Source organism: Chaetomium fimeti (genome assembly GCF_033439085.1).
Source record: "Chaetomium fimeti strain CBS 168.71 chromosome Unknown B0H64scaffold_3, whole genome shotgun sequence".
Classification (NCBI taxonomy): domain Eukaryota; kingdom Fungi; phylum Ascomycota; class Sordariomycetes; order Sordariales; family Chaetomiaceae; genus Chaetomium; species Chaetomium fimeti.
The window spans coordinates 2103569-2117904 of record NW_026944331.1 but is presented as its reverse complement, the minus strand read 5'-3'; the positions used below and the strand labels follow the sequence as shown (position 1 = coordinate 2117904).

Here is a 14336-nt window from a genome sequence, read left to right as displayed (position 1 = left end):
CTGGCATCTCCGTGCTAAACTTTATGATGGGACAGGATGGTCTAACGCGTGGAACTATGACCCCCAGGAAGCGGTAACACATGAGCCTATCCTGCACCGGCGTAAGGCATTCATTGAAGCGCTTAAGACACCAGAAGCAAACTCCTTGACTCTGGGGCTGGAGTCCTCGATGGAGCCGATTTCCGGTGAGGACGAAAACGAAAACAAAATTCTCTTCTCTTGGGCCCCCCAAAAAGTCAACTCCCGATGGGATCTCCTCATCGCCCCCGACGTCGACCCCATAGTAGGAAAGTCCGTCGAGATGTCAGATGTACCTGTTGCGCGACCAATGCAACCCATTACCAACCCCCGGGGAATTCGACAAGTCAACCGCAAAGACATAGTGAGGCCGAGCGTAGAGCCACACTCGAAACGAAAACGACGGGAGGATGGTCAGGGATACAGGCGGCCTTTCTCGCCACACCAACCGCCAAACGGCGATTCCCCGTGGCCGCTACATACAGATCAGAGTGGTCGCTCGGGGAAATCGTCCTTGAGGCCTACGCGGCGGGATAGCGTGGAGATATTTGACCTGAGGCCCCGAAAGCGGTTCAAACACTGCTTGCCGCCGACTTCTTTTCGGGCTCGTGAACCTTGGCCCAGGTTCAAGCGGGAGAGAACTGTCAGGAGAGGGCCTGCTTCTGCGTTGTAACCACCTAGATACCGTATTATTCATCCTCAGAAACATTCCAAGACAAGTTTCCTCCTGCTTGTTACGTGTGCGGGAGTTTCTAAACGTCATGGAGTCTAGAACGCGAAGCGTGTCACCTTATGCCGTTGCCAGATGCCCATAGGCAACGATTTCACCACCCGAAAGTTCACCTGTTGTTTTCCATGCTCGCTCCAAAACTGCAACCCTCTCCGTTTGTCAGCGGAGCATGACCTTTCGATGGAGTGTAAGCTCACGTCCTTGGCCGCCGAATTCGTCGGTCTCGAGCAAAAGGGGTAACAGCTCCGCAGCCACCACGTCGCTTGGTACTTGGCTACGGTCTAGAAATCGCGCTCCATGGGCGCACAAGATGCAACGATCGTATGCTGTGGTAGTAGTATGGGACACACCGCCCAAAGTCGGTCAATGTGACGCGTGTCCGAGGGGGTCTCCCGGAATTACGCGCATACCCGGAACTTCTAGTTATTGATATGATCTCAAACTCATATATATCTTGCACGATCTCTCCCTACCGCCCCGTCAACCTCCCTCCAACCAAACCACCACCCCAGAACACAACAACAACCACCCAACCATCACCTCCCCACCCCATCACCCACAATGCGTCCTCAACCCCCCCTCCTCCTACTCTCCCTCCTCACCACCACCACAACCACCACCGCCCACCCCACCACCCCCCGCTCCACGACAGGTTTCACCGGCCGCGGCCAACTGCGCACCCTCTGGAACGAAGGCGACCACGCCGACCTGGGCTGCCTGACGCCCGCGGGCCTGTGGACGACCGACAACGCCCACTGCGGCACCTTCACGGGCACGGCGCTTGGCACGAGCAGCCTGCCGACTTTTACACTGACGTCCGCGGCGGGGCCGTGCCGGATCTATGGGGGGAGGTTTACCTGTGGCGGGGGGGATGCGGGGGTGGAGTTTGGGGTGTGTTTTTTTCTTTTCTCTGTTTCTTACGTTCTGTTCCTGGTGGGGTATGCTGACACGGGGGGTATACAGATCTGGCCGTTTCCGAACTCGATTCCGGGCAAGGACTGTTTGCGGTATGGGCAGTACGGGCTGATGGCTAGCTCGGGAGAGGGCGGGCCGCCGGCGGTCGGGGATCCGGCGCTGGAGGTGCATTTTGTGTCGTACAGTGAGCAGGGGAAGTACGTGTGGTTGACCTGGGCGGCGGTGTAGACGGCTTGGGATGACGCTGCAGGTCGAGGAAATGGAGATGGATAGCGTGAGGGTGGGATGGTGAGTAAGAGGTTGGTAAAAGGGTGAGATTGTGGCTTGCAGAATGCCGGATGACGGCATGAGGGGCGTTTGGTGCCCGGTAGACCGAGGATGCAAGTTTGACGTTGATTGGGTTCATTATGTATCTAACTATGCGTCAAGTACAATACTTTCTGCTGTGGTCGCCAAATCTGGGTTGACAGCGAGGCCATTTTCGGTCATCGACAGTGCGACGTGGAACATGATGGTGTCTAGATGCGGGTCAGAGACGAATATACATACCTGGAAGAAACGGACAAGTCTCATCCCGCCCCCCCCAAGTCGGCAGAAGTAACGAGGAAGAAAATGGTTGACCCGAGTATCGTGTGTGAGCGATCTTGGCTTTTCCGACTAAACCCCCCTGAACTTCAAACACACAAGTTGAGCCTGTGAGTGTCCATGCACATGGCTTCCTCTTTTCTCGGGACAACCCACCTTATTCCGCATTTCCCGCCATCCCATCGCTTATCTAGTTTAAGACAAGAAACCAAGGAGTCAATCCCCACGGGATCTGATCCGCGCAGGGCGGCCATGAAATCCCAATACATTCAGTCGGATATGTCGGGGTTGTCTTCTTCTCCACCCGAATCTTCGTTCCCTGTATTGCGACCTTGCGTTAGTATTGTCAATGAGCACACACGATAGTTTTCAACCTACAACGCCTAATCTGAAGGAGAACACGGTCTCTAGCTGGGACCCAGGACATTTCTAGCGGCTGGCTCGGCACTGGCTTCTTGAAGTTGACCTCGATAACATGGAGTGGCGGCGGCTCTGTCAAGCCATCTGCTTCTCTCGCTTTGACTGTGGCTGTCCACGTGGGCGTTGTATAACAGATAAATTCTCGCCTGCCTAATGGGATATAGTTGAGTACGTCGAGCTTGATCTCATCGTTGAATATAGCCTTGGCAGCTATCTTGCCCAGGAAATGCCAAAAAGGTCCGGGCCGATCCCAGTCGTACTGGTAACCCACACGGCGGAAGATGTCCTGTTGCCTTGTGATTGACACCCTGCCAGGGGTTAGGATACTTATGAGCATTTTATGCTAGGCTGGGTGCCTAGGTATCTTACTGTATAACAACGTGAGAGACAGCGGAGAGGTCAAAGGTGGCAAAACGTTCTTCTGCCGTAACTCGGGCGTCTGGAACCTGGGCGTCGATGGCGCCGGCGTCCGGCCCTCCCTTTGTGACGGTTCGAAGGGAGGGGTCTGGCTCTTGTTCTGCTAGAAATTGGGGTTTTGCCAAAGGGTCGGTAGCATCTGAGGTTGGCTCCATGGTCGTTGTTGTCGTCACAGTGTAGGGCTCAGGCCGCGAGGAAATGCCAGTAGCATAGAAATGCAATGTAAGTATTGGATCAGATGTAAGGCTAATTGCGGAATTGGTTGGAAATTGGATTGGATGCCTGGACGTGTTCTGTTCACCATTCACGACCCCGCCTTGCTTTACCCTCAGCCCCCAATCAGTGCCCTGGTCTGGGCAGTTGGTCTCGAGAAAACGGTTGGTCCCGCTCTTCACGAAAACTCGGCATCCATTTTGGAGACTTCAACATATAGTCGTGGCAACAAAAAGAAGAACCACTGAACCAGAGCTTGAACCCTTCCTCCTCCCCCGAAGAGTATAGCCCTTGACGGTCGGCGACCATGAGACCCTTGTCAGCAAGATGCAGCGGTATCTCACTCGTTACAATCTCGTGGTTGCGCTGATGGAGAGCGCCCTTGGATCCGTGGCCCAGAGTGACAGGCGCGATACCTTGCGCCTCTGCCAAGCAACCAAGTGGCAGATGGACATGGTATGTATGATCACGTGCAAGCAACTGCAACTTTGAACCACTGCAGACGTGCACAGACCAGCAAGACCTTAGCTATAAATCCCCGGCCAACTCCCCTAAACTTCCTCCTCTTCTCTTTTCTTCTTCATACTTACCTTGGTTGATTGCGGGGAGATCAAGAAAACCCTGCCATATGACGGAGAGCCTGCATTGCACATCGTGGTGCTAGCTGTCATGAATTGTCCTTCGGGGCCGTTCCGGCCGTAATTTTTGCTGTCAAACAAACCCTTTTTCACTGTGAACGTCGCCTGAGCGGCGTCATGGAGAAGAAGCTGATTGTCAACTTTTAACGATTCCCGATCCTCAAGCCTGGCCTGCCCTCGCTTAATCGAGAAAGAACCGCGTCGGATTTTGCCCATGTCGGTCGACAACCATGACGGGCTGGTCAGAATCTCACCAAATACCGTGTCTACTCAAGCGAGGGTGAAGTCTCGCTCGACCTTCTCTTTCCTAACACGATTTTATTTGAACAACAGGCCGGCGCACTGACGGGGAGGTTCCTGAGCCAATGTTAACTGAAGCTTGCGTCCAGAAGAGACCGCGACGCGAGCACCCCGTGCCACAGATACAGCACGACAAAGTCAAAGCATTAACTCGTCCAATACAGTTAGTCGCGTTCAACACGGGGCCTTCGCTGAAGCTTGAACAATTCGAAAACGAAGAAATGCGAGCTCCACCACGCGGTTGCTTCCGAGCCGCGAGCACCGGACGAAGCGGACCAAGCGGCCTCGGAGGATAGCGAGGTACTTAACTCCGGTGATCACCAGTCGAAGCAGGGCGGGAAGCGTCAGCCATTGGACAGGAGTCGCAGGACGATGGGTGCAACCGCGATGCCAGTGCATTCGGCGGGACGTTCGGCGGTAGGCTATAAATTGCTACATCTCCTACACTTCCCAAGGCCTTCTCGTCTCTAGAACACACACAACAGCTCTCGCTCCAGAGCCACAGCAACACCCTCCCCACAACACCAACCTCAACAACACCAACATGGCCACCACCATCCCCAAGCCCCTCTCCACCTGCTGCCTACAGGCCTCCCTCTGGGAGGGCACGCCAACCGGCACAGAAACCACGCTCGACGGCGTCCCCAACCCAACCTACGTCGCCTACCCCCCCAACACCAACACCACCAACACCACCACCACCACCACCGACACCCCCACCGCCATCCTCTACATCCACGACCTACTCGGGTGGGACGTTCCGCAACGGGCGCCTCCTCGCCGACGCCCTCGCCCTTACCACGGGCGCCACCGTCTACCTGCCCGATTTCTTCGGCGGCGAGGTCATCGACTTCGACGCCGCGCTGGCCGGCCGCTACGACGAGATCGACATCCCGGGCATCATGGCGCGGCAGGCGCGCGCGGTGCGCGAGCCCGAGGTGCTGGCTTATGCTAGGGCGTTGCGGGGGCGGTATGAGAGGGTGGGGGCGGTCGGGTATTGCTATGGGGGGTGGGCGGCGTTGAGGCTCGCGGCGGGGGAGTTTAAGGGGGAGTTTGGAGGGAGGGGCTTGGTGGATTGTGTTTCGGTGGGGCATCCGAGTTTGGTGGTTGAGGGGGATTTTGAGGGCGTGCGGGTGCCGGTGCAGTTGCTGGCGCCGGAGGTGGATGAGATGTTTACGCCGGAGTTGAAACTGTTTGCGTTTCTGACGCTGCAGAAGAGGGGGGTGCCGTTTGATTATCAACACTTCCCGGGGGTGGAGCACTGGTGTTTGGTTAGGGGGAATGCGAATGTGGAGGGGGAGAGGGCGGCTATGACGAGGGGTCACGAGGCGCTGGTTGCTTGGTTCAAGCAGTGGCTTCAGGAGTAGGCATGATCCATCGGTGTGATCTTGGTGGCAGGTCTGAGGTAAGTCATAGGTTACCGGGCTGGACTGAACTTGGTCAGTGTAAGCATGCAAGTGTAAAGTCTTGAGGTTCCATATGCTTTGATGTACTTGAAAGCTTTCTATTTCTGCGTCTCGATAGCGATAAATGAACGAAATCCGTTGGGCTAGCCCCTTGTCACGTCCGTTCAACCAGCAGCAGCACGGGTGCCGTACAACTTATCGGCAGCACTCTTGCTAACGGGGTTGTTACGGCGGTCCTCAAGGGTGTCATCGCCTCCAAGCTCCTTCAAGGCCTCCCTGCTGTTCTCTTTGGATTCTTCACTGGTGTCTACATGCTGTCAGTGCTAACTCCTCTACACCAGGAGAATAGTAACCTTACTCGGGTTGGACAGGTTGGCCTTGTGGCCCCGAATCCGGTTGGTGATGTCCTCCTTCCCCTGAGTGATCTCTTGCATGTCATTCGACATGGCTGACTTTGAGCCCGCAGAATCCATGGTGCTAGTATTGAAAGATGTATTGCAGGAGTTCGGTAAGGACTGATTAGAGAATCTGTAGTGTTTGTAGTGTGCGTAGTTGCAGTTTATGAGAGTAGCGAAGTGCAATGCTAATTCGAAAAATGGAACCAACAACTAAATATTGATTCCCTGACCCAGTTTCTGATATGACGTCTCTCCTGGCCGAAGGTTGGTTGGCGAAGTCGTCGAGGACGTCATGGTGCTTGGCGGGATCGGCATTAGGTTCATAAGGCCGTGGTGCAGATTCTCTTCCTATCGCATTCCAGGGAGCTTGGCTCAGTTGGAAGAGCGCAGGTCTCATACGTTTGTGTGATTCGGTGACAAATCGAAATATCCTGAGGTCGTGAGTTCGAGCCTCACAGTTCCCATTTACTTTTGCCGGTCTCCTCCCTCCGGAGGGAGAGATCTTAGCTTTTTGTCATTTATGCAGTTGTTCAATTCCCACCGTCAAGGCCAAAGCTAAATTTGTGCGGAGACCGGCACAAAGGAGCAAGCAAGTCAATCACATCCCTCAAGTTCACTCACTCAGTCTGTTCCACAAACCACAACCTCAAACTACCGTTCCCTAGTGCTCAAACAGATTCCCCCGTCACGCCATATTGAAACCACCAACTCATTATTAACGTACCTAGATAAAATAACAAAAGGTATCATGTAGAAAGGCAAAACACGCAATATCTAAAAATCCACCTCCCCAATGTGAATTCCCATGACCATCGAAGCACAGCTATCATGCGGTCTTCTCCGGGACGTCCCCTTTGATGCTGTGGCTAGGACTGCCAGTAATGCCCGTCATCGAGCCGTCAATATGACGGGTGATCTCGACATAGTCGTAGGCAAACTCCCCGAGCTCGCCATCGTCGAGGCCAATCTCCTCTTCTTCGGCACTGGCACGCAGCGACAGGCCGGGGACCAGGTTCATGAGGAACAGGATGACACAGGTCATGACGAAGGAGTAAGAGAACCCGGCGACACTGTCGGCTAACTGATAGCCGAGTTGGATATAGTTCTGATTCACCCAGCCGCCGGGGATCTCGGTGAAGCCGTCAAGGCGGGCGATGTAGTCACTGTACCGGTTAGCTTGGGCAGGCTTGATGGAACTGATAGCCTTAACTTACGAAGCAAAGAGACCTGTAAGCAGGTTGCCAACAATACCCCCCCACGCCGTGCTCCGCAAAGATATCGAGGGCGTCGTCGATGCCAAGGACAAACTTGAGCTTGGTCGCAAAGTTGCACACGACACCGCCCACAACGCCAAACACAACGGCTGACCAAGGCGGCACGTAACCCGCGGCGGGGGTGATGGCGACCAGGCCCGAGATGACGCCGCTGCAGAAGCCGACTGTGCTCCACTTCTTCTCGAGGCGGTAGTCGAGCAGGCACCACGTAAAACCGCCGACGCAGGCGGCGATGTGGGTGACGACGCAGGCCATGACGGCGCGCATGTTGGCGCCGAGGGCGCTGCCGCCGTTGAAGCCGAACCAGCCGACCCAGAGGAAGACGGTGCCGAGGACGACGTGGGTGACGTTGTGCGGGCGGTAGGGGAGGCCGTGCACGCGCGTGTAGCCGGTGCGCTTGCCGAGCATGAGCGAGTAGGCGAGCGCGGCGGCCCCCGAGCTGATGTGCACGGGCGTGCCGCCCGCGAAGTCGAGCCCGCCCATGACCAAGGACCAGCCGTTGGCGTTCCAGGTCCAGTACGCGATCGGGTCGTACACGATCGTCGCCCAGATGAAGATGAAGACGACGCAGGGCAGCATGCGGCCGCGGTCGGCGGCGGCGCCGATGGCGAGGGCGGGGCTGGAAAAGTACAGTTAGTTTGATCTTTGTCTCCTGTCGGGCGCAAGGGCCGTATCGGGGAAAGGGGTCACAAACGTGATGGCGGCGAACATGCCCTGGTATAGGCAGAATAGTATGTCTGGGAGCTTGGTGCTGCCGACGCTGGGTTGGGCGAGCACCTTCATCAGGCCGAAGTTGGTGAGGTCTCCAATGAAAGCGCTGCCCGTATGGGAGAAGGTGAGCGAGTAGCCCCAGAAAAACCACTGGAACCCTGCGATGGCTATGGATATCAGGGATAGCCAGATCAGAGCGAGGGCTGACTTCCGGCGTGCCAGACCGCTGTAGAAGAAGCCAACGCCGGGGACCATGAGCAAGACGAGAGCCGAGGATGTCATGATCCACGCGAAGTCGCCGGCCTGCGGGTAAGGTTAGTTAGTGACAGGGGCTACAGGTCTCTGCCTACGACACATGGTGCTGTCTTACCGAGTAATAGAGGTTGAGGTCCTCGGCCATGGAGTCACCGCCTGGGTCGGCAACGCCCGTGACGCCGGCATAGTCCTTTAAGGGCCCGGCCGACATGGTGAGGACGGCGGGATTTTCAAAGCAAAGGCGGCGTAAAACAAAACGGGATACTGGTTCGATGTGAATTTGAAGAGACCAAGAGTCGCGCCAGCTCGCGAGGGATTAGCAGGGTCAAATAAGCTCCCGCGTCCCGCCCGCTCGGGCGACACTCCAAGAGCTCGGCCAGCTCTTCAGCTCCTTTTGTCAACCTCGCTGCAGACTGATAAGACCATCGATTATTATCGGCCCCTTGATTCCGTTCTGGGCGCATCCTTTCTTGGCCGGGGGCCAACATCAAGAAGTTTTGGTGGGGCCACTGATAAGAGCAAACCGCAAGCGGCCCAGCTTCTGCTGCCACATTGTCATGGCTGAAGGATTGGTGGGGGCCAGCGACTGTCGCGTGGGACGAGGAAAGTGGACCGGAACTTCTTCTCGAGACCCATAACTTGCATCATTGCCGTGGGAGCGCCTCGTTTGCGCATCGCGAAATGGTACCAAGCTGTGCATGGTGTTGAGTCGAGACTCGAGACTTTTACGCTGTCGGTTTTGGGGGGTTCTCGGTTGCCAAGCCGTGAGCCAATCGCCCCATCCCAGCCATGATAAGGCAACGGTTTGAACCGATAACAGAGCGAAGCACGAGAAGTACGAATATAAGAAGTAATTCGTACCAACGACAATTCTCTGAATCTTTTCTCTCCTAGCCATGGGAAGGGGTTTCAAGGATTGCAAACACCCCGCTGTCCCCCACGTCCGTCCCAAGTCCGTGGAAAGGCACATCAGCGAAGTACTTCGTACCTTTGCAATTTACTCAGCTCCAAGCTTGTCGCAGTCTTCTTCGCTGCGTTATCTCTTGGCAGACGTCTTGGTCTTGGCAATTAGTTGGGTTCGGGGTTCTGCTCGACACAACAACGTAGAGGGACCTTCGCCCATCCCCGGGCCATTCCGATGTTCCCTTTTCACTTCGGCCTTGCACGCCGCCCGGCTCTCCCTCCGTATTGACGGCCGGGTATCCGAGTCATCGATCGTTCCGCAATCAAACATGGCGGTGTCGATGGGCGGCGTTTTGTCTCTTGGGTACCCACTTTTTAGTCATTCGTCACCAACTGCCGTCTTGGGATATTTGCTTCTCTACTGTGTTAATGCGTCATTTTAGAAGACGTGGAATAATAGCGAAGAACGGATAAGGCAAGAACTGTGTCACGTTAGGGATAGCAATCCATACAAGGAAATTGGATTTATTGGTGACAGAAAACGTTGTTGGAGCTGCGCGACCTCGGCCTCGAAGAGTGGGGCGGTCTCGTCTTAGTTGTAAGAAGCCGAACTCCCTTGCTACTTCGTACGGGCTGGGCTGTATCAGTTGCGATCGGCATCCATGTTTTTCTGCACAACATAAAATTGTTCAGGCTGAAATGTTTAACCAATGGTTGAATCACTGGTGATTGAAGATTTTCGGGCAGGCTCAAGCTAATGTCGTTGCTCAGCAGGAAGGTGGCTTGAAAGTTGAAACTGCCCAACTGAACCCCGCACTGGCCGGCTTGACGCCCCCCATGTACATACTGGGTACTGGTTGTACCTGAGGAGCTGAGGTTGTTTCCTTTAACTGAAACGAAACGAAACAAACCGACTCAAACTCGATCAAAACCATTCGGCATATTCACAGTACACGCAGTAGTGAGTTGCAATCGCCTTGCTTTCCCATGCGACACCTACGAACGACGAGCGAGAACAGGGCTGCCCGCTGAATTCAAGCAGCCACACAGGGCAGCCAGGAACAAACGGCACTTTCCAATGAACAGCCACATGTCGGGCCACCTACGGAACCCCTCAACGGGCTGAGAGCGCCCGGTCATGCAGGCAAACAGGCCTTGCTCCGCACCTCCGCTCTTCGCCTGGCTGGGCAGTTGCGAGCGGTCCGTCACGGTTGCCTGCCCTTACTGAACAACTTTGTGAGCGATTACCTGAGCGTCTCATGGCTGGTCAGTGGTCACGCTGCCCAGTGTATCGTGACCACCTAACCAGGCTAACCTAGCGGTCCCGACCGAAACCCATTCGAACACTTGAACAACTGCGTGAACCACACACCTCCTCCGGCCAAACTGAAAGGGCTGAGCCGGCGATCCTGCAGAGTTGGTCGCTTAACAACCTACCTGATGGATTCACCGAGCCTTGGGTGATTATCCACAACCTACCCGTATCTTTACACTCTGCTTGTTTGGCGTCATCACTTGATTATTGAGACGATTCCGTCCGTTCTACCTCCTCGCTGCACCAGTCTGGCCCGCCAACTTTCCGATTCATCATTCATTCGAACTCACTACTAAAAGAGGTAGTGGCTCGGACGGACGGAGCTGCAATCTGCAAACCTTGGGCTGCACGAGCAGTGAGGTTATTAGGACTCACCAGGCCCTCAACGGTCGGTCAATGGTACAACCGGGCTGGTACGACTCGTTGCGGCCTGTTACGGCCTCTTGCTTTCGTCACATTCCATCCCGGCATCTCCCCTCGGGGTTTGGTGCGCACGTTGACGTCCCGATTACGCCACTGTACGGCGTCCCGGTACAGCGACCTGGCCCAGCCCGAGGCCGAAGCCTTTCCCAACGATGCCCTCGTGGACCGTTTTGCGAGGAAAATTAGAAAAAGCAACCCATAGGTTGCATCAGTGGCCCGCCATGGCGAAACGGCGCATACACCCCCCAGATGACGCATCATATGGCTCTCGAGGGTCGAAGCAGCAGCGCATGATGACGACGACGACACATGGAGGTATGGGTCCCGGGACGTCAAAGTGGTCAAGCACCGACTCACCACCGACTAATCTCTCTTCAGATCAAGGAGAGGCGCCTACCCACTCGGCTTGTTCCTTTTCCGCAAATCCCTCGGGCAACGAAGGGCCAGGCTCAGAAACTAATCCTATCGGTAAGTGATCTCCTATCCGTCGTCTCTCGGTCCAACCATCCGATCCTGTGCCATGAGTTGCTAATCCCCCACCCTACTCAAGACCTCACAGCATCCCCAAGTGCTTCGAGCTGTTTGCCGGACGAACCAACCGACTCCTTGAACACCACTACCCAAAGTTCCCGCCGCGGAGTCTTGTTCCGCAAACGCCCTGGTCTCAAGTTTAACGATATGAATATCGAAATGACGCAAGTTGAGAACGACCGGCGGGCGGCCGAGATTCTGCAACAACAGTTGTATGACGAGCCCGAAAGCTCCTCAGGACAAGACCAGCTTGCTCGATCTCTTCAAATGCTTAAGTCCGCATTTGATTCCGATCCTTTCGCTGATTTACGGAAGCGACTGCAATCCCGGCGATGCCTTTCGTGTAATAAAGCTTCTCTCGAAATCGACGGCACCGCACTTATCCAGCAGACCCGAGAGATGTTAAAACGAGGTAGGTTCGGATATTATCCTTATCCTTACTTTTGCATGGCCGATAAAAACTCATCGTCGCAGGATATCTCCATCCATGTGCTTTCTGCCCCAAATGCAAAGGATGGTCTTGCATACACTGCGGCGGGTACCATGCCGGTGGTCAGTCACCTGGGCTCAAGCCTCTTGTCTCAACGAAAGAATTCAAATTTGCCTGGTGCTGCGACAAAGGCCGTTTGTTTCTCATATTTTCTCTCCTCTGCGGACTTGAGTCAACGACCCCACCGCTGGCAAAGAAACCGACAAAGGCCAGTCGCAACGAGGTTTCGTCCAGGAGTACTCCCGCGCACTCGCATCTTTCCAAAGGCACGGGTTATGGTGACAGCGACTGGGACTACATGCCGGAGATAGGCACTGTTCCGGCTGTTAACAACCAGAAAAAGGCCAACGACGATACAGCCGAGTTGACACTCTATTTCGACGCCCTCTCGTCGCTTTTGCCCTCTAAGATCAAGGCAACAACGCCATTCGACCGGTCCTCTCAGCCACTGATCTCGGAAATGATACGGAGAAGCCCAGTATTTGCACGTGCCTCTGAATTACTGAGGCATGCTGCGATCGAGGAAATCAACCAGCGATGCCGGCCCATCGCCGCTGTTCTCGACTTCTTGGAGACGATCGCCGGTCATGAGAGCACATGTCCGCTTCTCTTGCACCCCAGGACCCTCTACTCGACCACAGAACAGCTTCCTCAGATCGTTTTCGGGGCGCCCAAACAGAATTCAAGGCGACAGAAGTTGCAGAATACCGTCGGGATCGCCAAATACGACACATCCGAACCCCCAGCTGCCGTTCTCGAGCACCTGGCGATCCCAGTCCGTAAATTTGTGGAAGCCTCCCGCCGCGCTGGTACTGGCAGCCTCGGTGACGATTATGAGCAGGGGGAATCGCTTGAAGTTCTAAAGAAAATTTGCACGATGGCCGACGGCCTCGCGTATCTCCGTGCTAAAGTAGCTATTGGGCCACCCCGGCAGGAGCCTTCTTCCCCACCATCTGGCCGCCCGACAGCCAACGTCGCCACACGGAATACGCGCGCCAATGCCGCCAGGGTAGCCGAGGCCAAGGCCATGACGGAGGCAGCGAAGGCGGTATCGGAGTGGCACCGCGCAAACTGTCTCGAGGAGGTTTCGGACCACGTCATACTAAACAGCTTCCACTTCGCGTCCGAGGCAAAGAAGGCAGGGGAATCGAAACCATCGCCAGGCCGCATGAGAAGGCTCCTCGCTCAAGTGTCCTCTTTGAGTTCCGACTTGCCTGATGGCATTTACGTTCGGCACGGTGAGAGCCGCGTGGACGTGATGAAGGTCTTGATTGTTGGCCCATCTGACACGCCTTACGAAAACGGTCTTTTCGAGTTCGATCTGTTTTGTGGCCCGGAGTTCCCGCAACACCCACCGCAGATGTTCTTTCGGACAACGGGGAACGGAGCCGCCCGCTTTAACCCCAATCTGTATACAAATGGGAAGAGTAAGTTACGCCTCGGATTAGAATCACTCATTCACCTTGGAGGGGCCTGCTAACGCCGCAGCTAGTTTGCTTCTCGCTCCTAGGAACCTGGCGCGGCCAGCCGTGGAACCCGGACCAGTCTACTCTCTTACAACTTCTGGTTTCGATACAAGGTAAGCCGGCCCCTAGCCGTCATAAGTTCCATCTGACATCAAACCCAAGCTATGGTCTTTAATGACCAACCCTACTATAACGAGCCGGGCTACGAGTTGCGCAATACTCCCGCTCAGGCCGAAAATTACAACAGGGGTATCGAGGCATTGACAGTCCGCTACGCCATGATCCCTTGGCTAGCGGAGCGGTTGGTGGTCCCGACATTGCCGGCCAACACGCAGGTAAAGCCGGATCAACAGCTATCGGACCAAAAAACGCTGGTTCCACCGCACTCGACGACGATGACCCCATTTCTTCCTTCGTTCCTCCCCCCTTCCTTGATATTGGTTGACCCAAACGCTCAGGGTTATCATGGGTATATGGGTGCACCTGGATATTATGGAGCTTTCAATCCATCCTACTCCTATCCAACCCCCCTAGGAACAATCCAAGGGCAATCGGCAATCCCTATGAAGAAAGAGGAACACCATGGGGCCGAAGTACAGCACGTCGAGGATGAACTAGCCGAGGCAAAGGACGCGCAACATCTTGCACACTCTGAGAACGACCCATGCCAAGGGGCCACGAGTTCTCAACAGACCCTTGGGGTACCCTCCAAAGCAGACGACCCTATTTTCGGCACCGTAATCCGAGAGCACTTCAAACTAAAGGCTAGTGTAATCGTTACCACGGTGCACAAGTGGGAAAAGGTCTCTCCGAAGGGAGGGGGGTTGTCCAAGGTGACCCACAACCTCGAGAAGCTGTTGAACCAGCACGGGTTCAATGATTAGAAGACGAACCCCGAGGTTCAGTCTCAAATATCTGCCCGAAAGGA

The 14336-nt window shown here is 55.3% G+C and overlaps 6 protein-coding genes and 1 non-coding gene across 7 annotated transcripts; 4 read left to right on the top strand and 3 right to left on the bottom strand.

Annotated features, from left to right (window-relative positions):
- Positions 1-1309: 1309 nt before the first annotated feature.
- Positions 1310-1891, top strand: B0H64DRAFT_372631 (uncharacterized protein; the record flags this gene model as incomplete). Its single annotated transcript, XM_062802235.1, has 2 exons — positions 1310-1639; positions 1712-1891. 2 exons carry the CDS (start codon positions 1310-1312, stop codon positions 1889-1891), a joined length of 510 nt encoding a protein of 169 aa, XP_062660757.1.
- A 373-nt stretch (positions 1892-2264) lies between these two features.
- On the bottom strand, positions 2265-3332 carry B0H64DRAFT_121410 (uncharacterized protein). Its single transcript, XM_062797953.1, has 3 exons — positions 3038-3332; positions 2627-2976; positions 2265-2567 (listed from the first exon to the last, which is right to left on the bottom strand). The coding sequence occupies exons 1-3, from the start codon at positions 3238-3240 to the stop codon at positions 2518-2520; spliced, it is 603 nt and encodes a 200-aa protein (XP_062660756.1). The 5' UTR covers positions 3241-3332; the 3' UTR covers positions 2265-2517.
- A 1448-nt stretch (positions 3333-4780) lies between these two features.
- On the top strand, positions 4781-5761 carry B0H64DRAFT_431220 (Alpha/Beta hydrolase protein; the record flags this gene model as incomplete). Its single annotated transcript, XM_062805952.1, has 2 exons — positions 4781-4993; positions 5079-5761. 2 exons carry the CDS (start codon positions 4781-4783, stop codon positions 5601-5603), a joined length of 738 nt encoding a protein of 245 aa, XP_062660755.1. The 3' UTR covers positions 5604-5761.
- Positions 5704-6256, bottom strand: B0H64DRAFT_473380 (uncharacterized protein). Its single transcript, XM_062807991.1, has 2 exons — positions 6001-6256; positions 5704-5949 (listed from the first exon to the last, which is right to left on the bottom strand). Exons 1-2 carry the CDS (start codon positions 6113-6115, stop codon positions 5807-5809), a joined length of 258 nt encoding a protein of 85 aa, XP_062660754.1. The 5' UTR covers positions 6116-6256; the 3' UTR covers positions 5704-5806.
- Positions 6257-6401: 145 nt separating this feature from the next.
- B0H64DRAFT_t62 lies at positions 6402-6504 on the top strand. Its single transcript has one exon. It is a non-coding gene; the product is annotated as a tRNA-Met (tRNA).
- Positions 6505-6866: 362 nt separating this feature from the next.
- On the bottom strand, positions 6867-8491 carry B0H64DRAFT_416413 (ammonium transporter AmtB-like domain-containing protein; the record flags this gene model as incomplete). The annotated part of the gene is made up of 4 exons (XM_062805166.1): positions 6867-7203; positions 7292-7933; positions 8009-8328; positions 8396-8491. 4 exons carry the CDS (start codon positions 8489-8491, stop codon positions 6867-6869), a joined length of 1395 nt encoding a protein of 464 aa, XP_062660753.1.
- A 3120-nt stretch (positions 8492-11611) lies between these two features.
- Positions 11612-14292, top strand: B0H64DRAFT_319468 (uncharacterized protein; the record flags this gene model as incomplete). The annotated part of the gene is made up of 4 exons (XM_062800430.1): positions 11612-11864; positions 11927-13369; positions 13435-13521; positions 13571-14292. 4 exons carry the CDS (start codon positions 11612-11614, stop codon positions 14290-14292), a joined length of 2505 nt encoding a protein of 834 aa, XP_062660752.1.
- Between the last annotated feature and the right edge of the window lie 44 nt (positions 14293-14336).

Excerpts from the sequence above, each read along its gene's own strand:
- B0H64DRAFT_121410 (XM_062797953.1), bottom strand. The coding sequence starts at position 3,240 with ATGGAGCCAACCTCAGATGCTACCGACCCTTTGGCAAAACCCCAATTT. Across the intron at positions 2,977-3,037 it reads GTCTCTCACGTTGTTATACA|GGTGTCAATCACAAGGCAAC; the intron begins GTAAGATACCTA and ends AACCCCTGGCAG. Across the intron at positions 2,568-2,626 it reads TCTCCTTCAGATTAGGCGTT|GGAACGAAGATTCGGGTGGA; the intron begins GTAGGTTGAAAA and ends GTCGCAATACAG.
- B0H64DRAFT_473380 (XM_062807991.1), bottom strand. The coding sequence starts at position 6,115 with ATGGATTCTGCGGGCTCAAAGTCAGCCATGTCGAATGACATGCAAGAG. Across the intron at positions 5,950-6,000 it reads GGCCAACCTGTCCAACCCGA|ACACCAGTGAAGAATCCAAA; the intron begins GTAAGGTTACTA and ends GACAGCATGTAG.